Source organism: Hyperolius riggenbachi, chromosome 10, assembly GCF_040937935.1.
Source record: "Hyperolius riggenbachi isolate aHypRig1 chromosome 10, aHypRig1.pri, whole genome shotgun sequence".
Classification (NCBI taxonomy): domain Eukaryota; kingdom Metazoa; phylum Chordata; class Amphibia; order Anura; family Hyperoliidae; genus Hyperolius; species Hyperolius riggenbachi.
Window position 1 is genome coordinate 151,145,987 of NC_090655.1, and position 25,635 is coordinate 151,171,621.

Consider the following 25,635-nt stretch of genomic DNA (forward strand, 5'->3'; position numbering starts at 1 on the left):
TCTCTATCGCCATGCATTATTTCAAAATAAGAGATGTCGGGGACTTCCGGTTCCGGCGCCCGCATGGAAGGAGTGTAGGAAGAAGAGCTCCGGCGGATCACGGGCCAAACCACCCTCACCACACAGCTAAACCCCTTCTAATTATAGCAGATCGGTGCGGAAACAAGCAGGGGACACGGAGGACGAGTAGCGCATGGAAAAATACCTCACCCGAGCACAAACGCAGCCCCGGGCAGAGGCGGACCCCACGCAGACCAGCATGGCGGGCGGAAGAACTGGGCCTAAAGCTACTCCTGCACGGCAGCAACAGCAAAAAGGGACACAGAACACGGATGGAGCAGACTGGGACTCAGATGCCAGCGAGACTCGCAGCAGGGGTAAGAGCCCAGATCGGCAAATTGACTATCAGAAAATAGCAGCAGCTGTTAGCAAGGCCCTGAAACCTGAAATACAGGCCACGATTGAAAAGGCAATGGCAAGCGCACTAAAACCGCTTAGAAAAGAGATAAATGAGCACAACAAACGCTTAACAGAGGCAGAAAAGAGAGTAAACACTTGCGAGGAAGATCTAGCGAAAGCAAATATCACGATTGAGAAACTCCAACATGAGAACTCTGTGGCTTATAGTCGCATAGAAGATCTCGAGAACAGATCACGCAGAAACAATATCAGGCTTGTGGGGATCCCTGAGAGTGTTCAAGCCTCTCAACTGCATACGCTGTGCTCAAAAGACATTCCTTCCAAGTTAGGACTGCCAGACCCCTTGAAAGTGGAGCGCGCACACCGAGTGGGGCCCCCACGGGTGAAAGGAAAGAATCCACCTCCCCGCATGGTCATGGTGAGATACTTGGACTATGCCGATAAAGTCACACTAATGACAGCACATAGGGCACAAGGCCAGGACTTAGAAGTCGAGGAGAGCACAGTCCGGCTGTTCAATGATTTTTCGGCTGACGTCTCTCTGAAAAGGCGCGCCTTTAACAAAGTATGCTCTTCACTCTATAGCAAGCAGATCAAGTTCTCGCTAATGTACCCGGCTATACTTAAGATCACAGACCATGATAACAAAGTCCTAACATTCTACTCTCCTGAGGAAGCACAAAGCTACTTACAGAAAGGGAAAAGCACCCCCAGGGAAGATACGGCAAACTCAGAGGAACCATGCGATTCGCAGGATGATGACTGAGGATATAGCTCACGTATCACCAGCTATCTTTTTCAAGCCAGGAAAATAGCATTTTGGCTTCCCCAGCATAGATACGAACAGATGACTATTCTAAAGAAAAACACAATAGACCCTTTTTGTTTTTCTCTTAATACTTTTGTCAGAGCTCCTTTATAGCGCAATTTAAGCTAACGTCTAGGATCTGCTAATGTTAAGGTTAAAAACCCTGCATGAAAATCTATTTTTCTCAGAAATGTATGAGGGTGAGTTACAAGGTTTTGGCTCGGATCTACGGAGAAAGGGCAGGTAAAAACTGTCGAGAAATGCGGGAAAGAAGTGAAGTCCGCACTAATATGGTACAGGTTATGGTAGGGGTATGGGGAATAAGTTTGGGGGGAAAGTGGGAGGGGAAGGGGTTAGAAGGGGTTTTCTTCTCTGGGCAGAAAAATACTTGGCTCAAATCAAAACACAGGAGTGGCGGCACTGTCCTCGGCCATCTCACATTTAGTTAAATGAAAATGAAAATAGTATCATGGAATGTAAAAGGGTTGCAAAGCCCTGGGAAAAGGTCCAGAATATTGAGGCATTTGGGTAAATTTAAGCCAGATGTGTGTTTCATACAAGAGACACATTTAAAAGAAGATCAATACAAATTTATGAAAACATTTTGGGTGGGAGAAGTGTATGGGTCCCCGGCAGTACATAAAAAAGCAGGAGTTCTAACCTTGATCAATAAACGGTTACAATGCAAAGTCACTGCTCATTCAGCAGACAAAGAAGGCAGATGGTCAAGGCTACAGCTCCAAATTGCAGGAGAAACGTTAATATTGTACAATGTTTATGGTCCCAACCAAAATCATGCGATTTTCTATGATAAAATGCAAACACAGATAGCGAGAGAATCCTCGTCATCGGTGATAATAGGAGGAGACCTAAACACTGTCCCAGACCACTGGGAAGACAGAAGTAACCCGAAACGAGCTTTGAGCAGCAGAGACAAGTACTTGCACCCGCTCATGCAAGCCTGTGGACTTATTGATCCATGGAGATACTCACATCCACATGAACATGAATTTACATATTACTCCCCAAAACATGGATCTTTTTCCAGAATTGATCTGTTCCTTATTTCAAAGGCACTCGGAGTAAGGCTTTCCAAAGCCTTCATTGCTGATCTAATTATCTCGGACCACGCCCCAGTGGGACTGATAATAGAGGATCTGATCCCACGAGGCACAGATATATTGTGGCGATTTCCTACAAAACTATATGGCAATGACAAATTTGAGGCCATGCTGAAACAGTGGTGGATGGAGTATGCCCAGGACAATGAGCCCCATAAAAACGACCCGATATTATTCTGGGAAACTGCAAAGGCAGTGCTAAGGGGAAAAATCATTTCCTATACCTCAGCAAGAAAAAAGCAAGCCCATATACATTACATGTCTGAGACGGAAAAAATAAGAACAGCTTTTAAAGACTTTAAACAAAATCCCACCCTAGAAAACAAAAAAAAATGGCTAGAGGTGAAATTAAAAGGAGATTTATGGTATAAACTACATGAAGAACTACAAAAACCATACACGCAATTAACGTTCCATAAGTACGGGGAGAAGGCAGGGAAACTACTCGCCAACACGGCAAGACATAAAAAAGGAAATCAGGAACCTTGCGTACTTAAAGACGCAAAGGGTAATATGGTACAACACCCCCAAAAAGTGAACCAACGCTTTAAAGAATTCTTTGCACAATTGTATAGCTCCACTACGCAATTAGATCCAAACGACCTACAATCTACCTTTCAGAAAACCCCGGTCAGAAAACTCACAGAGGAACAAGTAGGAATTTTAAATAGGGAAATTGGGATGCAAGAGGTCAGGGAGACAATCAAAAACTTATCCAACCAGAAAACACCAGGGCCCGACGGTCTATCTAGCGAATTTTATAAAATTTTGCAGGGAGAAGTAGCAGAAGACCTGACCAAGCTATACAACAAAATCTTAGCTGACTCAATATATCCGGACTCGGGAAATACAGCATATATAAAACTAATACCGAAGGAAGGCAAGGACTTAACTGAAGTAGCCTCCTACAGACCAATCTCACTTATAAATCAAGATAGCAAAATACTATCCAAAATACTAGCAGACCGATTGGCGCAAATACTCCCATCCCTCATACATACAAACCAGGTGGGCTTTGTGAAGGGGCGAGCAGCGGTCACAAACATCAGAAGAGTACTGACAATCCTGGAACATGTTCGGGCCTACCCAGATACATATAAGTCAACAGGCCTTCTGGTGCTAGACGCCGAGAAGGCCTTTGACAGTGTAGAATGGGGCTGGATGTTGGGTTTATTGACCACAATGGGCTTTGAAGGAGCTTTTCTTAGAGCAGTTCAAGCAATATATAGAACACCTAAGGCAAGGATTGCGACGGGTGGATTCCTTTCGGAACCCTTTCCTTTAAAAAGAGGTGTGAGGCAAGGTTGCCCCCTATCCCTACTCCTATTCAACATTGCCTTGGAACCCCTGGCCATAGAACTGCGCTCGCTCATAAAGGGAATTGAAGTGGGAGAGGTATCAGTGCAACAAGCGCTTTTCGCTGACGACGTCCTCCTCTTTCTAAAAAACCCCATAGAGCAAATCCCACAGGTGTTCCAAATCCTTAAAGACTTCGAATCCAGATCAGGCTTAAAAATTAACAAAGACAAATGTGAACTCATGCCAATCTCAGAGAATGGCAAGGCTTGAGGGTCCGCTTAGTCACAACCTCCATAAAATATCTAGGAATTAAAATACCAAGAGACCCGACACAAATTTACACGCTCAACTATTCTGACCTTTTTCAGAAAATCAAACTGCAATTGGAGAGGTGGACTACCCTTCCAATTGGACTAGCAGGGAGAATAGCACTTTTAAAAATGACAACAATGGGTAGACTACTCTACCCCATGCAAACAGTCCCACTACTCATAAAACATAAGGACATCAAATCCCTAGAAAAATCCTTCACAAAGTTCATTTGGCAGGGCAAGAGGCCACGGGTGGCACTTTCAAAACTCCAAAAATCAAAAATAATAGGGGGAATGGGCTTACCGAACATAAGACAATATAATCTGGCTTCTCTCATGCGCCACATCCAAGACTGGATCAAAGGCACAAGCAAATACTCTAACCTAAAGCTAGAGACAGAAATAGTTAAACCCTGGTCCCTCCTAGGCCTCCTACACTCAAAAATATTTGAATTACCTCTCCGCCTTAGACAAAACGCTATCTTCAGAGACACTGTACAAACTTGGAGAGCAGTACGCAAAAAATTACGTCTCCCATGCCTTGTTTCCAAATATATGCCCATATCTGACCTATCAAACTACTTTATCAACAAAATTACAACAATCCGGAGGGATATTTCTCTCCTCCACTCTATCGCCCCCGCCTCCCCACCACATCCGACTCCTGCCTCTTTCTCCTCCCTTACCTCCTTCAATCCTGTCACGGTGGAGGAAGTCAACCAGCTGCTGGCAACTTCACCTGCCACTTCCTGCCCCCTAGATCCGGTCCCATCTGATTCTCTGCGCCCACATTTTTCTGATCTGGCCCCTGTCCTCACCCATCTGTTCAACCTCTCCTTCTCCACCGGCATCTTCCCCTCCATATTCAAACAGGCCACTGTGCTTCCCCTGCTAAAGAAATCTTCACTTGACCCTGCTCTGCCATCCAACTACCGCCCAATCTCTCTCCTCCCTTTTGCCTCAATAATTCTTGACCGCCTGGCCCAACAACGCCTGACCAACTTCCTTAACTCCAACTCCCTTCTTGATCCCCTGCAGTCTGGTTTTCGCACAGCCCATTCTACAGAAACAGCCCTCACCAAAGTGGTAAACGACCTTGCCCTTGCCAAAGCCGAAGGTAAATACTCCATCCTGCTCCTCCTGGACCTCTCCTCGGCATTTGACACTGTCGACCACTCCCTCCTCCTCCACTCCCTGCAGCTAATGGGCATTCAGGACCTAGCCTTAGCCTGGATCTCCTCCTACCTCTCCAACCGCTCCTTCACAACATTTTTCAATGGCTCCTCATCCGCTCCTACACCCCTCTCAGTTGGTGTTCCTCAAGGTTCCGTCCTAGGACCACTCCTGTTCTCACTCTATACTGCCTCAATTGGTAAAATCATCTCCTCCATGGGTTTCAATTATCACCTGTATGCCGACGACACCCAGATATATCTCCACACCCCAGATCTCTCCTCCTCTACCATGGACAAAGTCTCTGCCTGCCTCACATCCATTTCCTCCTGGATGGCTGCCAGGTACCTGAAGCTTAATTTGGACAAGACTGAGCTTCTAATATTCCCACCCCGCACAGCTGCACCCCTCCCAGATCTGCACGTCACTATTGAAAGTACTACTATCCACCCTACCTCCCAAGCCCGCTGTCTAGGCGTTACTCTGGACTCTGAACTTTCCTTTACAGCCCACATCCAAGGTATTGTCAGATCCTGCAACTTCCACCTCCGCAACATCTCCAAGATCCGCTCCTACCTGTCACTTGACACCACTAAACTCCTTATCCATGCCCTTGTCATCTCCCGCCTAGACTACTGCAATTCTCTTTTATCTGGCCTCCCCTCTAACCGTACTGACCCACTTAAATTGGTAATGAATGCGGCAGCCAGACTGATACATTCTTCTCACCGCAGTGCCTCTACAACTCCGCTCTGTAAAGCACTACACTGGCTCCCCATCAGCTTTAGGATCAATTTCAAAATCCTGTGCTTGGCCTACAAATCAGTGCACAAGACCTGCCCGACCTACATCTCTGATCTGGTCCACAGGCACATACCAGCCCGCCCCCTCCGATCCTCCAATGACCTGCGCCTAGTCGCACCACGCATAACTCAGTCACACGCACGATTGCAGGACTTCACCAGGGCTGCCCCTACTCTCTGGAACTCTCTCCCACCAGCCGTCAGACTCGCCCCCACCTTTAATACCTTCAAACAAGCTCTCAAGACTCACCTCTTCACGCTCGCATACCCCCCTACACCAGTATCATAATATGTTCTGTTAGACCCCCTCTCAAAAGACGCACCTATTGTCTCCACCCCACCCTTTAGATTGTAAGCCTCTGGCAGGGCCCTCCTCCCTAATGTATCCATCTTGATTATGCAATCTTACTCACAACCACCCTTCTTGTAGACTCGAACAGTCTCTATCTTGACCTATGACACTGTATTGTTATCAAATCATTTGCATGATCTTGTTTTGTTGTGAGTTTCCGTATGTTCTACCTGTATGTTAACCCATTTATCTATTGTGCAGCGCTGCGTAATATGTTGGCGCTTTATAAATACAATAAATAATAATAATAATATGGGGTAACCCTCACTACCCATCAAGCATCTCCCAGCAACAATTCTCAAATTGGGACTACAAAGGAATAGATAAACTGGGGAAACTGCTAAATATAGAGGAAGGGAGATGGTTAACACTCAGAGAGCTTGTGGAAAAATACAATATCACAAAAGCTGACTTCCTTCCATACATGCAATTACAGTCTATGGTCCACTCACACATAACCAATGTAACCAGTGTGGCCCTGCCCACGACATTTGATAAAATAATAAATCCAGGAGGCCCTCTTAAAACGCTAGCAGACTTTGCAAAGGCCTTAGCACAATTAGAAGAAGAACACTTCAATAAAATTGCATTCGGAAAGTGGCGTGGTGATTTGGAGGAGGAGCATATTGAGGATAAAATAATACAAGGGTTGCAAATCTTTAGAAATCAAATTAAAAATGAACAATTCAGAACATCACATTTATTATTTATGCATAGAGCAAAATATGCGTTCAATATCAAGTATCGGACCCCTCCAACTCACTATGTTCCAGAATGCCCCAAGTGCAAGCATCCGAATGCAAATTTATTCCACTGTATCTGGGCATGCGAGTTTATTGACCATTACTGGGGAAAAGTCCTCACTTTTGCGAATAATATGTGTGGAAAATCAATACAAAAAAATGCAATGTTATGTCTATTTCACTACTCTGATGAGAAAGATGACACCAAGGAGAAGAAACCATCCGCTCTGTTTCATATCATAATAGCTTCTGCTCGGAGAGGATTCTTCCAAAATTGGATTTCTGCACAACCGCCCACGATATCAGCACTAAAAAAAGATCTAATGGTAATATTTACTTTGGAAAAACTCAATACGCTGCAATCTCTGGAACTGCGCACAAAAAACTTCTTCAAAACTTGGAAAAAATTCATTCTTCACTCTTTCACCCCAACTGAACTTAATATACTGATGGGACATTTCTCGCTAACGTCTTGGTACTGTTTAGAAGATTTGGGAGGCACTTTAGGGGCTCTTGAATACAAAAAGACCTAACTATGGGATCCTCAGAACTCTGGCCTCAGCCAAGGACAGCAGCTTAAACCCTAAAAAATTTACAATCTCAAATAATACAAGATATTATTTTTTGTTGTAGGCCCAACAGAAGTGTAGCCAGGTCACACTATGTAAAGTACAGAGAAGAGGGGGGGGGGAGGGGGGGAAAGGGTACCCTGTTTTTTTTATTTTTCTTTTCTTTTTGTTTTTTTTCCGTTTTAAGGTTTACTAGGAATGTTGAATGGTGAGCTACAAATGTTTGCATTCTTAAAAATTTTGTAGAAATGAAACAAAAATTCACCATGTTATATCTAACCGGATACAAAAATGCTTGTAAATCTGTGGGATGAAAATTTTTGAAAATCTCTCAATAAAATCTTTAAAAAAAAATAAAATAAGAGATGTCTTTGGTTAGGGAGTTCTAGTGCTCAATGTGCATAATTTACATCCTTTTTCTTGACCCTTTCCCCCTTCATATGATCTTTTCTCTGGGGTATAAAGTATTAAAAGATTGGCCTTACTTTATTGTTGTCTTTTAATGTAATTTTATGTATAAGTGTCTATGTAAATGTAAATTATTGTGCAACACTGGAGTTCACTCTCCTTCCTACCATGGGTTGTTTCCCTTTAAGAATGTCACATTACCTGACTAGGTGTGGTGGGTAGGGGGCGTGGTCTCTGGGTATTTAAGACCAACTAGAGCATGTCACAATACCTACGACTAAGGACCCGGAAGGGTCAGAAACGCGTCAGCTTGCATGCTGCCCTATTTTGCCCTTTTTTCTATGATGACCAAATAAAAAGATTTATGGTTTTATCCAAAGAAAGGTGTGCAGAGGATTTTTCAACATTTGTATTGTTCCAGGGCTGGCTGCCCTTACTCCAGCACCCTTTCATCGAGCACACTGCACTTACATACAGGTGAGGTTGAGCTGTCAGTTTTATGTCTTTGTTATAGTTTTGTCGGCGATGGTCTTTAAATGAGGTTAATAAATCCTTTGTGCAGGTGGATCTTCCTTTTATTCTTTTGCTTTTAATAGTTTAATTCTTGGTATATATGCCCAATAATGTAGGAAGACCAAATGGACTGAAAAGTCTCCCCACCTATCTTGTATGTATCAGATGAACCAAAGAAGGGAACAAAAAACAGAGTTTTGCTTGCAGATTTCTATTACTCCCAATATTACTGTTTAAAGAAACGACTTGAATGATATCCGATAATATCGCAGCTCAGATTTATCTGACCTGCCAATTTTCTCCCCAAGGTGGTGCTAATGTTCTTCAGGCCAGCATAAATGTCTGTGCAATAGTATGCACAGATGTTGTAGTTCTTCCCTGCTTCAAGTGACACATAGCTGAAACCGTAAATACAGTGTTCAAAACCTACTGAATATCCTGACTACTGATGTTATAGTGTGCGACGTTCGTTTGTGATGAGGCTAAAAAAAAAAAAAAAAAAAAAAAAAAAAAATCAGATTGCAGATTTACAGGAGAAAAAAAAAAAAAAAACAAGCTGCATGATTTACTTGTCAAGGGCCATCAGGAAGTCACCACATGATTCCCATCTGTCACCATGCTCCTTATACAGGTAAAAACGTTTTTTTTCCGGGACAAAAATAGACTAGGGAATATTTTAAAAAAAACTTCTTGCAAGCTCGAACAAATAGAAGTATTTAATGTAAAAGAATTATTAATAAAAGAAAACCAGCATAGCCTCCTGCCCCAACGTGTCCATATTCTTATCCATCCCATCTCTGGCATGCAGGTTAGTTGTGGCTAAGAGAAAGAAACCTGTGAGAATTAAAGTTCTGTCCCTGGGACAGTACCAATCCACATGACTTTTGACCTTGCAAAAAGGGGGGGGGGGGGGACCTCTCTCTTAAATGACAGTGAACACTAAAAACAACATGATAGGTAAGTTAAATAAATAACTAATTTCTTATTGGATGATTTATTTTAATGTTTTCAGTTAATATGGAGTTTCATCCCACCTTAAATCTTTCCTGATACCTAACCCTAATCTCTCCCTAAATTAAATCTTTACTAATATGTTACCGTATCCTCCTCCCAAATATAAACAGTCCTTTAATACCTAATCCTAATGCTGGGAATACACGGCTCGATTCTGATCCATTAAGATGGCTCGATAAATAATTTCCGACATGTCCGATCTCCCGCCCGATCGATTCGTTGCTCAAGTCCGCATTAAAGTGAATGAAAAAAGATAAGAAGGTCGAGCGGAAGATAAGAGAATCGCTTGCGGAATCGAGTGGGGAATCGATCGAGAGGGAGAATCAATCATCAAAATCGAGCTGATAGATGGCTGATAGATCTATGAAGGATATGGTGCCGCTGCCTGTATACTGTAGTTTTGTTTTTATCTCAAACAATAGCACTGAACTCAGAAAAGAAAGCTCTTTGACCAAAGCTGACCATGCACACATCATTTTTTTTTTTCTGATTGACCTCTGACCAAATTGCTCACATTGATTAAATCTTCAAGTCCCCTATTGATCCTAAGTATCTGATCAGTTCACTTTCAATCAACTGGGTGTAGTTTATCAACTGAAACCTTGATCAGACATGTTGGAAAATCTCCACATAAGGAGTATGTGACAGAAGGGATGGGGGATCCATGGGCCGATAGTGTTACACTGCATCAAATAGTAAAACACTTGCGATTTGAATAAGGTTTAATAGACTTCTGGTGAAATCTATCAAAATTGGGTCTGCCAGTCGAATAGAATAGTAATTGATTTGCTTTGCATAACGAGTCATAAACAACCGAAGTATAGCTAGCTTAGGAAATACTTCACATAGTATGGTTGGAGGCACACATGCAAAAACGGCACAGGGCAATGGCCAAAAATGGCTCACTCTGCTCCTCCAAAAGTCTTGGTGGCATTGATTACTATTCCCCCTCCAGGCAACCATGGATTTAGAGAGAAAGATGTAATTTATAGTAGCATGGGCTCTGTCCTTTGACGGTTCCCAAATTGGCCGTAATTTACATTCTAGCCTATGGTGGTGCATGGTGCACCACATTTCCCTGCACCGATTTGGGCTTTCTCTTGGTTGGAGTGCTGTGCAGATAGAGGGAAATAGAGCGAGAGAATGAGCAGGATTTTGCCAATCTTGTGTGCATAATGCTGAAGTAACAAGTAAGATAACAGGAGCTATGTATACAAAACTAGGCAGTAGCTATGGGAAAGAAGAAGCAGTGAAAACTCTGTGGTAAATGTGTCTGTTACTTCAAGATGCAGATAGACAAGACGAGACAAATAACATTTATATTGTGCTTTTCTTCTGGCAGACCCAAATCGCTTGAGCTGCAGCCACTAGGGCTCGCTCAGATTGAGGCCCATATGCAATTAATTTTTTCTCCTGAGTTTTCTACTAAGGCCTCGATTCATAAAGCATTACCTCATGCGGTAATGCTGAAAACAGCAGACTTTACTGACCACTTAGCAAAATGTCAATTCATAAAGGCTGTTACCGCATGAAAAGCTGACATTACCGACCAGGGAGATAAATTACCGACTTGGCTGTAGTTACCGACAACACATGTCAGTAAATTGTCAGCAAATGTCAATTCATAAAGCCTGCAACTAGCGGTAAGCCTGGCGGTAGTTACCGACACCTCTGGTGAGGTCTTAACAAGTTACCGACAGCTCTGATGAATGCAAAGTGCAGAGAGCTGAAGTCTGTTTGATTCTTCTGTGGCGAGAGCCAGAGAGTCCTCTGTGTGAATCATTTGAGCAGGCAGGGAAAGACTGTGTGACTCATCTGTCTGAGTCATCAGTGGAGAGAGCCAGAGAGAGCCGTCTGTGTGATTCATTTCTGCAGGGCAAAGAGAGGATCGAGACACTGCTCTACTCTACCGCTCAATGGGCTGCGGTAATTTACCGACCTCCAAGGGCAGCTGGGGAAATCTTTATGAATTAGCACACAGACCGGGATAATACCGAGTGCGGTATTTTCCCGACAAGATTTTTTTATCGCACTGCTGTTTATGAATCGAGGCATAAGTGATATTTTTAAATTTGTCATTAAAATACCCAGGAGATAAGGGGTAGGACACCGCGCTGATCAGGAAACGTTTGGCCTAGCTGGATGCCTGTTTTATCCATCCAGCCATTGGCTCCTGCTGCTCCACTGCAGCAGGGACACCTCTGGTTCAGCACCTGTATGATGCCAGCCACTAAACCGGAAGTAAGGGCCACAGCAGCTGGATGCTTCTGTGAAAGCCAGATTATCTGCTGAATGCTGCCCAGGAGCCGCGACCCACCACAGAAATTAACACTACTGCACCTTTTGAACTGGAACACCTTGGCCTGCACTGCCAGATTTCAGCAATCAGGATCCTCAGCAGCATCAGCCATCACCGCAGGTTGCCTTCATGAAGTCATCACATGGGTCATTACTGCTGAACCTTTGCCTCCCTCTGTCCCCCTCCCCATGTCTCCTTAGAGAAGACAGATTACTGCCAAGTGCGACTGGTGGCGCTGTTGTATGGCAGCCTCAGCTCTTGGCTTTCGGACATTATCCACCATCCTTCCAGAGCATGTATGAGCCGAAACCAATTCCAGGTACAACCCCCCTTTTGTACTTTGTGAAATAAATGACTCTGATTCTAAAATGCCTTTAAATCACCAGCAAGCAAGTAAATACTATATTTTCGGCTTATAACATGATCTGGACTATAAGAGGGACCTAGGTTAAGCTGACAAAAACCAGGGGGAAAAAATATATATATAGTAAATCTGGTGCGTCCATGGTCCAGGAGCATCTTGTAGATGTTCTCCCACAATTATTGTTTCCCCCATTTGTCCTCTTCTGCCCCCCTGTTTGTCCTCCTCTGCTCCCAGTGTATAAGTATATGCAGCAGCAACACTGCTTACCTTATCCATGACGCAATCAGCAGAAGCCGACACTAGGGGAGCTGTAATGATTGGTGTCAGCACGCAGAGAGAATTTGATTGGTGATCTGCAGTATCACCAAAAATGCAGATATATACCTGATTATTGATGATCTGCAGCATCACCGATAATACAGATATATTGCTGACCTCTGGACACCTATAGGTATGTGACTGTTTGGTGTAACAGTAATACTTTGAGCAATGCACCAACAGTGCTGGAATACTGCTCGGGAAGGCACAGGAACCTTTCAGCAGCCTGAGGCTCTCCAAGGGGAGGAGTCAGGCTCGAGGTAGGAAGGACCAGGGAGTGAGTGACACCCGATGGTGGATGTCACTATCTGGTCTGTAGACTCTTTCTTAAGGGGAGAGATAGCTCTCGAGGTCGGGCACGCCTGGTCGTTAACACACTGACAGATAAAGTACAAAGACAGAAGGCTGATTCGGTATCCAAGGCAAGCAGGGTCTGGCAACGGTATATCAGATATGCGAGGTACCGAATCAGAAGACAGAGGAGTAGTCAGAAAAGCAATAAGTCATAACAGATATCAAACAATGCCTAGTCTGAGTGCGAGGTCCTTGGTCTCAGCACCCTGGAACTAGTCTGAATAAATACACAGATTAACAGTACTAGTAAACTGGCTAAGTGTGAATTCCCAGGTCCACCTGGTTCTAACACACTGTAGGATCTGACTAAAGGTCTGAGTGCTTCCACGTAGTGATCGCAACGGCAGACAACCAGCAACTGACAAGCAAGTAGTATATATAGTTGCAGGACTCTGCCGCCCCACCCAAACCACTCAGCTAATCAGGAGTCCAGCAGGAATCAGCTGATCATCCTGATCAGCTGACACATCTCCTGCTGGCATAAAGGTCCTGACTTCTGGCGCGCGCGCGCGCCCGTGCGTAGCTCTAGACCTGTGTGAACTAACAGGCTCAGGCACACCAGCTGCACGCTGCTGCGTGCAAACCGCCGCGCTGGGCGCGGAATCAGCCGCCTGACTGTAGTTGCATGCGGCGGGTTTTCCGCGTCCCGCTCTTCCGCCAGATACACGCTTCCGCGTGCAAACCGCCGCACTGGACGCGGAAACAGCCGCTTGCTCAGTAGCACTCGCGGCGGCTTTTCCGCGATCTCTCACAGGAGCGTAGTCACCTACACCATGCAGAGGTACCTCAGTATTCATAGGTGTCCCAACTCTGACCCTGTAACATGCATAGTGCAATCACGCAAACATTCACTGGGGTGCCCAATAATTCAACCTTTCAGGATGAGGGTGATTGCGGTTATTTAAGAGGTGACTGGAGTGGAACTGGAATCTACACCTTGGCAGACCCTCTTTCATTTAGCTCCACTAATGACTAAAACATATAAAAATACAATGATCCCCTTCCTACTGGATGCAGCAAAGAGCTCAATCCCTTTGGAGGGCAACCTCTCCCCCGACAGTTAAATATTGGTTCTCAATGTTCAATGGCATACAAGAAGCGGAAGAAACTATCCTAGCAGGGAGAGATACATTTGAAAAGTTTAAGAAAATATTGCTCCCTTGGATTATGTACCAGAACTCTGCACATTATAGAGAGGCCCTGAGTGGAGATATAGGAATGCCAGAACACAGTTGAGAAGAGGTAACTGGATTTTATACCAGGGAAATGAAGAATCACATGATACTCTAGGAGCTTTTTTATTTTTCTCCACATGGGGAAGGGAACGGTGGGTCATCTGGGGACAAGTGTCAAAGTTATACTGGGTTTGTTATTGTTCTGGTTAGTTTAGGTGGTAGACCCACATAGAAAGTGAGGTAGCTATCAAAGTATTGATAAGCAAAGGGCCAAAACATCTATCCTATTCAAAGAAAGTATTGAATGTATAATGATAGCCCTATATTTGTCTATAGATACAGACAGAGCTGTATAGATTGCACTAAAACAGATCTGAAGTGCTATGTATAATTATGATACTGTCAAACCCTGCTTTGTATGATGTGGCCTGCAAGGAAATGGAAAGATATGATGTACCAGCTTGTTGTGATAAAATAACAAATATATATATATATATATATATATATATATAACAAACATTCACTGCATAAAACCTATCCACAAATTAGACACAGTGCACCAAACTAATCCCACAAGGGGGCTAACACAAGTTTTCCACGTGCACCATGCACACACCAGCATAAGCTGTGTGCTTACTGACAATAGTTACAGACAGGGGAAGGAGAGACACTCTGGCCTCACACATATCCAGGCAGATCCTCAAGTTAGGACATTTTAAATATTAGGAAGGCGCTAAAGAGGGTTTTGCCAACTAAACAGAAAAGTCCATTAACCCTTTGCGCACACTTATGCAAATGCGTTCGCAGAGATCAATTATCCAGGAACCACAGCCCCTCAGCCAAGCCAAAAGAATACATTACCTTGCGTAGTCACCTACAGTGCGCAGAGGTACCCCAGTATTCTTAGGTGCCCCAACTCTGGCTCTGTAATAATAATTGGGCAAAAAATGGAGTCAACCCACAGGCGACATTCAGTGATTGATTTAGGTATTTTCTGTCATTATCAGCCTGCAATATCAATTGTAATGTGCATTGTAGGCTGATCGGCATTGCAGTTGAATAGTTTATGGCTAGCTTTAGTCTGCCAGGTGCTCAGATCTTTGTGCTTTCTCCTATACTGACTGTGATTTGTATTTAACCCTCTCGCTGTAGCTGTTTAAGACAAATTTTCACTACAGCAGATAATTGGTACAGTAGCCATATACTTTACAATTGCCCAGTTAGTTTTTGGATCATATGAAAATGTTTAACCACTTCACAGCTTCAGTACAGTATATCTACTCCCCTGCAGACTTCATTTAACCGCCCAGGGGAGTAAATATACGTACTCCCGCTGCTACCACTGCTGTACGCGCTCCAGCTTATTTGTGCGCTCGTTCATGTTGCCATCTGCCCGCCACTAGATCAATGAATGGGAAAGCAATTCCTAATCATTGATCTAAGTCCCCGTAGCAATGATCGGCGCCTTTTTATGAGAAGCTGCACGATCATTCTAATAAATAAGTTACTCATCCTCAGTACACTTCCTGTAAGCATACATATTTCGCTTACAGGAAGCATAAAAAAAAAAAGACTGAGGCCATCTTGTGGCCAAATAGTAAAAGAACATCTTAAAGCATTTTTTTTAAATGCAAAGACCTGTTTTTACATTTTAAATTAACCTCTTACCTCCCACACTCCCCAATAGTTACCAACATTAATTTTTTTTTTGTAAAAATAAAATAAAATAAATTTACAATTAAAAAAATACATAAATAGTTTTCTTAGGGACTGAACTTTTTTAATATGTATGCCAAGAGGGTATAATACTGTTACCGTATATACTCGCAAGCAAGCCGAATTTTTGACCCCCCAAAAGTGGGCCAAAAGTTGGGGGGTCGGCTTGCTTGCGAGTCATGTGTGGGTGGGTGGGTGGATAGGTGCTGTCCCTCCCCGCTCCCCCCGCGGCCACCGCTGCTATTACCTTAGGCGGCGCCGCTGCCTCTATCCCCGTCCTCCTCCGGTAACTCATTCACAGCAGCGCGCCCCCCGCTGCTGTGATGACGCAGGAAACCATAGAGAGCGGTTCCCATAGTAACGGCATCGCGCTACAGGAAGCCGCTCTCTATGGTTTCCTCGTCATCACAGCAGCGAGAGGCGCGCTGCTGTGAATGAGTTACTACCGGAGGAGGACGGGGATAGAGGAAGCGGCGCCGCCTGAGGTAATAGCAGCAGCGGCGGCCGCAGGGGGAGCGGGGAGGGACAGCACCTACCCACCCACCCATACTGGGGCACTATGCTAGCTATATGGGGCACTATACTAGCTATAATGGGGCACTATACTAGCTATACTGGGGGCACTATACTAGCTATACTGGGGGCACTATACTAGCTATAATGGGGCACTATACTAGCTATAATGGGGCACTATACTGAGCACTATACTAGCTAAACTGGGGCACTTCACTAGCTATACTGAGCACTATACTAGCTATACTGAGCACTATACTAGCTATACTGAGCACTATACTGAGCACTATACTAGCTATACTGAGCACTATACTAGCTATACTGGGGCATTTTACTAGCTATACTGAGCACTACCTACCTATACTGAGCACTATACTAGCTAAACTGGGGCACTTCACTAGCTATAATGAGCACTATACTAGCTATACTGGGGCATTTTACTTGCTATACTGAGCACTACCTACCTATACTGGGCACTATACTAGCTATACTGGGACATACTGGGGGGATCACGCGGCCAGCGTTTCCTACCCCCGGCTTACATGAGGGTCAATCATTTTTTCCTGTTTTTTGGGGTAAAAGTGGGGGGTCGGCTTACATGCGGGTCGGCTTGCTTGCGAGTATATTATAAATTATGGGCTTTTTATTAGTGATGGATGCAAAACTGAAAAAATGTATCTTTATTTCCTAATAAAATATTGGCGCCAGAAATTGTGATAGGGACATCATTTAAATGGTGTAATAACCGGTACAAATGGGCAAATTATGTGGATTTTAATTACGGTAGCATGCATTATTTAAAAATTATAATGGCCCAAAACTGAAAAATAAGGATTTTTTTCCATTTTTTTTCTTATTTTTCCATTAAAAACATTTAGAATAAAATAATTCTTGGCATAATGTACCACCCAAAGTAAGCCTAATTAGTGATAAAAAAAACACACATTTAACATATTTCATTCTGATAAGTAAAGATAAAGTTATTGGCAAATGAATGGAAGGAGAGCTGAAAGGTGAAAATTGCTTGGATGCTGAAGGGGTAAAACCCCTCAGTTGTGAAGTGGTTTTAATCAATCGGAAATTGAAGTGGATTTAAGAGTTCACAATTGCAAGGTTGGTTTTTGTTCGATCGTAATGACATTCGGAGTTACGATCAAAAACAAAGTTGTACAGTGAATGGCCAGCTACTACACCACCTATTGAAAATGTTTGTTTGCTTGAACCTTAAAAGGACTGGGAGTAAAATAGTGTGGTTTAGATGGCCATTCAGTACATGCAGCAATCGGATAAACCTAAGTACGCCATAATGAAGATAAATGAACAGGTCAGCCAACCTCTGATCTGAACACGGATTGTCAATGATCCATTGATTTTTTCTTTTTAGACTGTTATGATGTTTTGTTTTTTTTTGGTTTTTTTTTTAGTTTTTTTTACTATTAACGTTTATTAAACATATTAAAGTCAGACGAGTTAACAATTCTCTGCGAGCGTTAGCAGGCGGAGCCCAAAAACATGAACATAATAATTACTTACAGGAATGCAACAGGTTAGATAATATTATGGGTCTAGAATTGAGATAATTAACCAGTTAGTACTTTATGCACAAATGTTTATTGATAAGCAGTTATGTTCTTAAAGAAAGTATATTGTGTACATAGCTAAAACCCATAGTATGGTCAGAATAAGCTATTTTGGCACATGCATTAGTAATGTTTTAGCCAGGTTTAAGGTTGCCTGGTCTCTCTGGATACCCAAGGGGGAGTAAGGGGGGCAGGTAGGGGGTAAGGAGGGGGGGGGGAGGCTAGCCCTGAGTACCTATGGAAGGTGGGGGTAGAAATGTTTGGTCCTTGTATGTTCCGTGTTCTACATAGTCAATCAAGAGTGTATATCTAGATAGTTAGGTTCCCATCTGTATGTAGATTGGTATTATATGTCTATTGGGCCATGAGCCTTTTGTATTGCTCGGAGCATTGAAATGACTGTTATGTTTTTTTATTCCAGTTATCTGATTCAAAATTGGCAAAAACATTGGCTCACTGAATATATATATATATATATATATATATATATATATATATATATATATAATATTTTTATTTTATTTATTTTTTTATTCCTCACAGATTACAAACTAGAGGTAGTAAATAATAATGTCCATATATAATTTCATTGTAAAGATCACAGAGCACATTAGGTAAGCTATAGTAGCCAATATGTGGGTTGTATATTAAGTGATGAAGTACATGAACCGTATATAGTTAGAGCCTGTACACACAGCCAATATTTTATCCCCATCAATGAGCGATTCAGTCAGCATGATTAGGCTGTGTTGATCGGGAATGTTATTCTTCTACCAACCAATTCTTAAAACTGAAGCTGAACTAGCATTTTCATCACATGACAAATTCTAGCTGGAGAATAATAGTAATACATACAGTATAAAATTTGGAACACTTACTGTAGATTACAAAGGCGAAAGTATACCTGCTGCACATCCGCTGTGATTGTGCCGAGGAAATAAAAGCCTATTTCCAAAGGTGAAAAAAGGCATGCACCATACGGCACTACTCATTTATCAAATGCAATATCAATAGCTTTATTCAACAAATCAAATCAGAGAATAAAACCATTAAAAACAATATTAATCATACCACTCACTCAGTAGCCATAATTAATGATTACATGCAAATAGAATAAAAAAAACACAATTACGATATTTCACTAAATTAATGATGTATTACTGGGTCACACACACTACTTAGTAAGTTCCTCAGTGGTAGAATCTGGGTTCTATAGAAATATGGGAATGGTGTGTAGGACAGAAGCATTGGCACTGCAGTGCCTGAGGAAGATAGGGATCTTGTCAGTTCTGTACTATTCACCAGAGTCTGCTGTATATGAAGCTTCAGCGTGCTCTGGCCATCTAGATAGCTATGTGCAGTAAAGAACAGAAATGGAGGTTGGCACTGCTGCCATTAGCTTTAATCCAACTCTTGTTGCATAAAAAGACATAATTATGGTATCATTTTTTACTGCCCTCTGTTTATTTAACACATTTCTATAGAAATGCAGATAGTGCAAAATGTCAGTAAGGCTATTCAGTGCCCTGCACCCACCACACCCTACTTGTTCACTGCAGGCTGGTATATGCACTACGTATTTTTCTACATGCAGCACTTGTGCCATTGGCTAATGTCTTTTTATGCAACGAGTTGGATTAATGCTAATAGCAGCCGTTCCCACCTCAATTTCTGTTCTTTACTGCACATTTCTGTAGAAATGTGTTAAACAGACGGCAATAAAAAGACTACCGTAATCGTGCTCACATATAAACAAAAATGCAGCATAGTGCCAAAAAATGTTCAAGAGATGCTAATTTGGCTCTAAGGCACATCCATGTGGAAAAAGATAGAAAAAGGTGTTTGCTAAGTAGTTCAAAAACGTGGATCCAGGTATGAAAGTGTCAGCAGAAAAGGAGTCCCTGCTCAAGAGCCATAATTAGTTGGTGCAGATAAAGTTATATTATATCCTTTAGGGCTCAGTGGCGAAACTGCACACTGGCCCCATGGTTAAGTCCCCTCACAAAACGGGTCCCATTATCACAATGATCATGCTGGGGGTCCCATTATCACAATGATCATGTTGTTACTGTGATCATAGGGGAGCTGCAGGCTGGAAACTATCTGTAGAGAGAACAGATCGTTGCTAGTTAGTAAAAAAAAACAAAATAATAATAATTAAAAAAATAAATGCGTAATTAAAAAAAACATAATTAAAAAAAAAAAAAAAAAAAAAACATAACTCTTGCACAGGATGGAAGGAAAACAGAGAAATGCACTCTGTATGCGCAGAAGACCACGTCTGAGCCAGTTACCGAAGCTAATTGCGGCTGAACGGCAGACTGCGGGAGGGCAGTGAAGGACTCAGATGTGCTTATGGGGCTGGAGGAAGCCCCGGGTAAGTATTTTAATCATCCTGTCTCTGGTGCACTTTAAAGTATGCACAAGCTTTCCATTCTCCATGTTTCCAGCAGGTTTTCATGTTACTGTACTTGACTGGCTATTGTAACAATCTTCTTTTCTATGTTTATGGAAAGCCACTCTGTACAGATTCCTGGCTTGCCAGTGTATGGGTGAATTTAAAAAGGCAACTTCACTTTTCTTAAAGGAGAAGTATTGCAAAAAACTTAAAATTTTAAATACATACATATAAATGTACATTTCATGTAAAATGCACTATAAATGTACTTTTTTTCCTATGTTGCTGTCATAGCAGTGAAAATAATTTATTTTGTTTTTTTTAACTAAGGATGATTTTTGGTTTTTTTTGAGAATGAGTAGTTATGTTTTTAGTTAGTTGAAAGCTAACTTGTGTCCTGTTATGGAGTGCATCGGGCCTTACCAGTAAATTATACCTGCCCTTTCCACCCTCACTAAGCTGCATCCATTGCCCAGCTGTCATCTCTAGTCACATGAATTTGGTGACTGGTTTAGTGGGTACCAATCTAGTAATGGAAGCAGCTCCGTGAAGGAGAAAGGGATGTGCATAATTATCTATTCTGGACTTAGTCTTAATCAATAAGCAGTTTTTTAGATCACCTTAGAATGTATGCAAAATCAAGGGTTAGGTATAGACATAGTTTGCCAATCTGGGTGATTGCATCTGGATGAGGTAATACTCTTTGGGCTTGATTCACTATGCGGTGCTAACCTACTTAGCACTTTTAAAGTCTTTAGGCGCGCGCTAACCAGGGTGCTAAGTAGGTTAGCACCGGTTTTCTCAATCAGATCGCGCGGTAAGTACCGCGCCCAAAGCTTTGCGCGCGCAAAGTCCTATGCACGCGCTAAGTCCCATAGGCTTTAATGGGCACTTCGCGCGGAGCGCTCTGTGCAGTGCGCGTGTAAAGGTTTACGCGCATAAAGTTTTGCGCGCGTAAAGTTTTGTGCGCGAAAAGCTTGTTTAGACGTGCTAAGGGGGTTTTCACAGGCGTGCTAACAGTTAGCACCGCTTTGTGAATCAAGCCATTTGTCTATTAAAATTAATTTTGAAGTTGGAGGGGGTAGATTTTCTTAGTATTCATCTTAGTCTAAAGGTAGCCACACACCATACAATTAAAAGATCCAATTTTACACCAATTTGCTAAATACAATCAGTTGTCTCAAGGAATCAAAGCCTTTTTTTTTTTTTTTTTTATTTATTCGTTTGAGAAATCTGAATTTACCATTTTTATTTGATAAAAGATCTGGAGTTTTGGATTTTTCTGATCATTTTTTCTAAAAATTTAATGGTGTAGGGTAGGTTGTTAATTACTTGATGTACAGACCCAAGCAATTTTTTCTGAGTTTTCAATCATTGTTTTTTCATAATTGAGGAAAAACATATGTATGTGGTACATTGGTCAGATTTTTGAATTCTTACAATCAGTAAAAAAAATGGATTGCAATTCTTGCATTGAAACGATATTTAAAAAAAGCTGTGATGTGTGGCCACCTTTAGAAGACTGTGATGAAATGAGACCCACCTAATCCCTGAGGGATCAGGAGCCTTGTAGAAGGGGGCGATCTGTGATCCTATAACTTATTTTAAGAGGAACATTTGTGCGATTGTGTAAGTGTGCACTCAATTCAGGCAGATTAGGACATCTAGTAACACTACAGGTAGAAGAGGTGTACAGACAGCACTTTTGAAGAGAAAGGGGTCACTAAAGACATGGGAGTAGGGTCATTGCCATACATTATATGGACACTTAGAATACGTGGCCCTTTGATTTCAGGGAATATACTGGATTTTATAAATTTAAATAAAGCTAATTGGTAAACACAGGATGCTAACCTTATGGCTGCTTCCATGAAAGCAGAAAGTAGACACATTGCAGATTTATTGCAGGATTTGTATCAGCTGTAACAAAGAAACCTTTTTCTTTAAAGGTTGTGACCGGTATGCTGTTAGTTATCTTTTAGAGCAGAGGGGAAGTTCTGGTCCACTTTAAACCGCATAGAGAGCTCACATTGCAACTCAGTAATGCAGACCAATAATGTTCCCATGGCAAATTGAAAATAAGCTTATTAAACCTTGCTGCTTGTTTTTTTATTATTGTTTTTGATACCAGATGGAATGTATTGATTAAATCACAGTATTAAAACTAAAATTCCTATTTTTTTGAGAATTGTGAAGTCAGTAGGGTGATATATTGATACCTTCTGACATATCGTAATATTTTCCTGTCCTAAAATATTTGATATTTTTATGAGCTGTAAGTGTATAGCATAAGTCTATTCTGATCAATAACTCCAAGGTCTTGTATTTTTTTATTGATTGTCAATCTGCAATTTGTCATGCCAAAACCGTTTACCAATCACACAGGATGAATGGCTCTTCTGTGAATTGGGTCTGCTGATTTAAGCACCAACAAGAAGTAGCCCATTACTCTTGATATAATCTGGTGAATTCCATCCTTTATTTATGATTGGCAGACTGGGAAATTAATGATCACTGACCTCTCTTTATTCCTCTTGCAGCCCATTCCCTTGCTGAAGAAGAGAATGAATCATTCCATCACCATGTCACAGGAGCAGATAGCCTCTCTGCTGGCCAATGCATTCTTTTGCACGTTTCCACGACGCAATGCCAAGATGGGGAAATCTGAGTATTCTACTTATCCAGATATAAACTTCAGCAGGTAGCATCATATAAATATATATCTGCGTATCTGAAAAGTGGTTTTTTTTTAACATACAATTTACAATAGTTCATCACTTCAATCATGGTGCATAACCAAGGTTAAAAAAAATCATGTTTTTGGGGGGGTGTGATCAATACAAAAGCATTCAGCAGAGTACTATCAGTCTACCTAGATTGGTATGTACATTATTTTTACACCGTGAAACGAATACCCAAGTGTAGTGTTGCAGTACATTTTGTGTACTGCAATCCAGATCTGCACTAAAGATTTGTGCAAAAGTTGTTGAAATTTCATTATCTCTAGCCTTTAACCACTTCCCGACCGCCTAACGCACAGAGGCGGCCGGGAAGTGGATCCCGCAAGGACCAGCTCACCCACAGAGGCGGCGGTCCTTTTAGGGGCATGGGCGGAGCGATCGCGTCATCCGTGACGCGATGCTCCGCCGGCGCCTGACTCCGCTCACCCGCCGCAACATCCCCCCGGCCATACGGAAGCGCCGGCGGGATGTTAACCCCGCGATCGCCGCATACAAAGTGTATAATACACTTTGTAATGTTTGCAAAGTGTATTATACAGGCTGCCTCCTGCCCTGGTGGTCCCAGTGTCCGAGGGACCACCAGGGCAGGCTGCAGCCACCCTAGTCTGAACCCAAGCACACTGATCTCCCCCCCCCCCCCCTGCCCCCTGAACGCCCACAGCACTCCTCAGACCCCCCCTGCCCACCCCCCAGACCCCTGTTTACACCCAATCACCCCCCTAATCACCCATCAATCACTCCCTGTCACTGTCTGTCAACACTATTTTTTTTAACCCTAAACTGCCCCCTGGGGACTCCTGATCACCCCCCACCCCTCAGATTCTCCCCAGACCCCCCCCCCCCCCCCTGTGTACTGTATACCTCTATCCCCCTGATCACCTGTCAATCACCCATCAATCACCCCCTGTCACTGCCACCCATCAATCAGCCCCTAACCTGCCCCTTGCGGGCAATCTGATCACCCACCCACACCAATAGATCGCCCGCAGATCCGACGTCAGATCACCTCCCAAGTGCAGTGTTTACATCTGTTCTCTACCCTAAACACCCACTAATTACCCATCAATCACCCCCTATCACCACCTGTCACTGTTACCCATCAGATCAGACCCTAATCTGCCCCTTGCGGGCACTCAATCACCCGCCTACACGCTCAGATTGCCCTCAGACCCCCCCTTATCAATTCGCCAGTGCATTAGTTACATCTGTTCTTCCCTGTAATAACCCACTGATCACCTGTCAATCACCCATCAATCACCCCCTGTCACTGCCACCCATTAATCACCCCCTGTCACTGCCACCCATCAATCAGCCCCTAACCTGCCCCTTGCGGGCAATCTCATCACCCACCCACACCAATAGATCGCCCGCAGATCCGACGTCAGATCACCTCCCAAGTGCAGTGTTTACATCTGTTCTCTCCTCCAAACACCCACTAATTACCCATCAATCACCCCCTGTCACTGCTATCCATCAGATTAGACCCCTATCTGCCCCTAGGGCACTCAATCACCCGCCCACACCCTCAGAACGCCCTCAGACCCCAGCCCTGATCACCTCGCCAGTGCATTGCTTGCATCTATTCCCCCCTCTAATCACACCTCGAGACACCCATCAATCACCTCCTGTCACCCCCTAGCACACCTACCCATCAGATTAGGCCCTAATTTGCCCCGTGTGAGCTCCTGATCACTCGGCCAAACCCTCAGATCCCCCTCAGACCCCCTTCCGATCACCTCCCCAGTGCATTGATTGCATCTATTTTCCCCTCTAACCACCCCCTGAGACACCCATCAATCACCTCCTGTCACCCCCCTAGCACTCCTATCCATCAGATCAGGCCCAATACAACCTGTCATCTAAAAGGCCACCCTGCTTATGACCGGTTCCACAAAATTCGCCCCCTCATACACCACCTGTCATCAAAATTTGCAGATGCTTATACCCCTGAACAGTCATTTTGAGACATTTGGTTTCCAGACTACTCACGGTTTTGGGCCCGTAAAATGCCAGGGCGGTATAGGAACCCCACAAGTGACCCCATTTTAGAAAAGACACCCCAATGTATTCTGTTAGGTGCATGACGAGTTCATAGAAGATTTTATTTTTTGTCAAAAGTTAGCGGAAATTGATTTTTATTGTTTTTTTTTTCACAAAGTGTCATTTTTCACTAACTTGTGACAAAAAATAAAATCTTCTATGAACTCGCCATACACCTAACGGAATACCTTGGGGTGTCTTCTTTCTAAAATGGGGTCATTTGTGGGGTTCCTATACTGTCCTGGCATTTTAGGGGCCCTAAACCGTGAGGAGTAGTCTTGAAACCAAATGTCGCAAAATGACCTGTGAAATCCTAAAGGTACTCATTGGACTTTGGGCCCCTTAGCGCAGTTAGGGTGCAAAAAAGTGCCACACATGTGGTATTGCCGTACTCAGGAGAAGTAGTATAATGTGTTTTGGGGTGTATTTTTACACATACCCATGCTGAGTGGGAGAAAGATCTCTGTAAATGGACAATTGTGTGTAAAAAAAATTAACAAAATTTCATTTACAGAGATATTTCTCCCACCCAGCATCGGTATGTGTAAAAATACACCCCAAAACACATTATACTACTTCTCCTGAGTACGGCAATACCACATG

The 25,635-nt window shown here is 43.0% G+C and overlaps 1 protein-coding gene across 6 annotated transcripts in view; it reads left to right on the plus strand.

Moving 5' to 3' along the window:
• Positions 1-25,635, plus strand: part of LOC137536576 (poly(ADP-ribose) glycohydrolase-like) — a 205,517-nt gene that overhangs the window by 97,364 nt on the left and 82,518 nt on the right. For all 6 annotated transcript variants that reach the window (XM_068258820.1, XM_068258819.1, XM_068258822.1 and 3 more), the window contains one exon: positions 22,792-22,952. In XM_068258820.1, the coding sequence (XP_068114921.1) occupies positions 22,792-22,952 (161 nt within the window). The remainder of the gene's footprint in view (positions 1-22,791; positions 22,953-25,635) is intronic.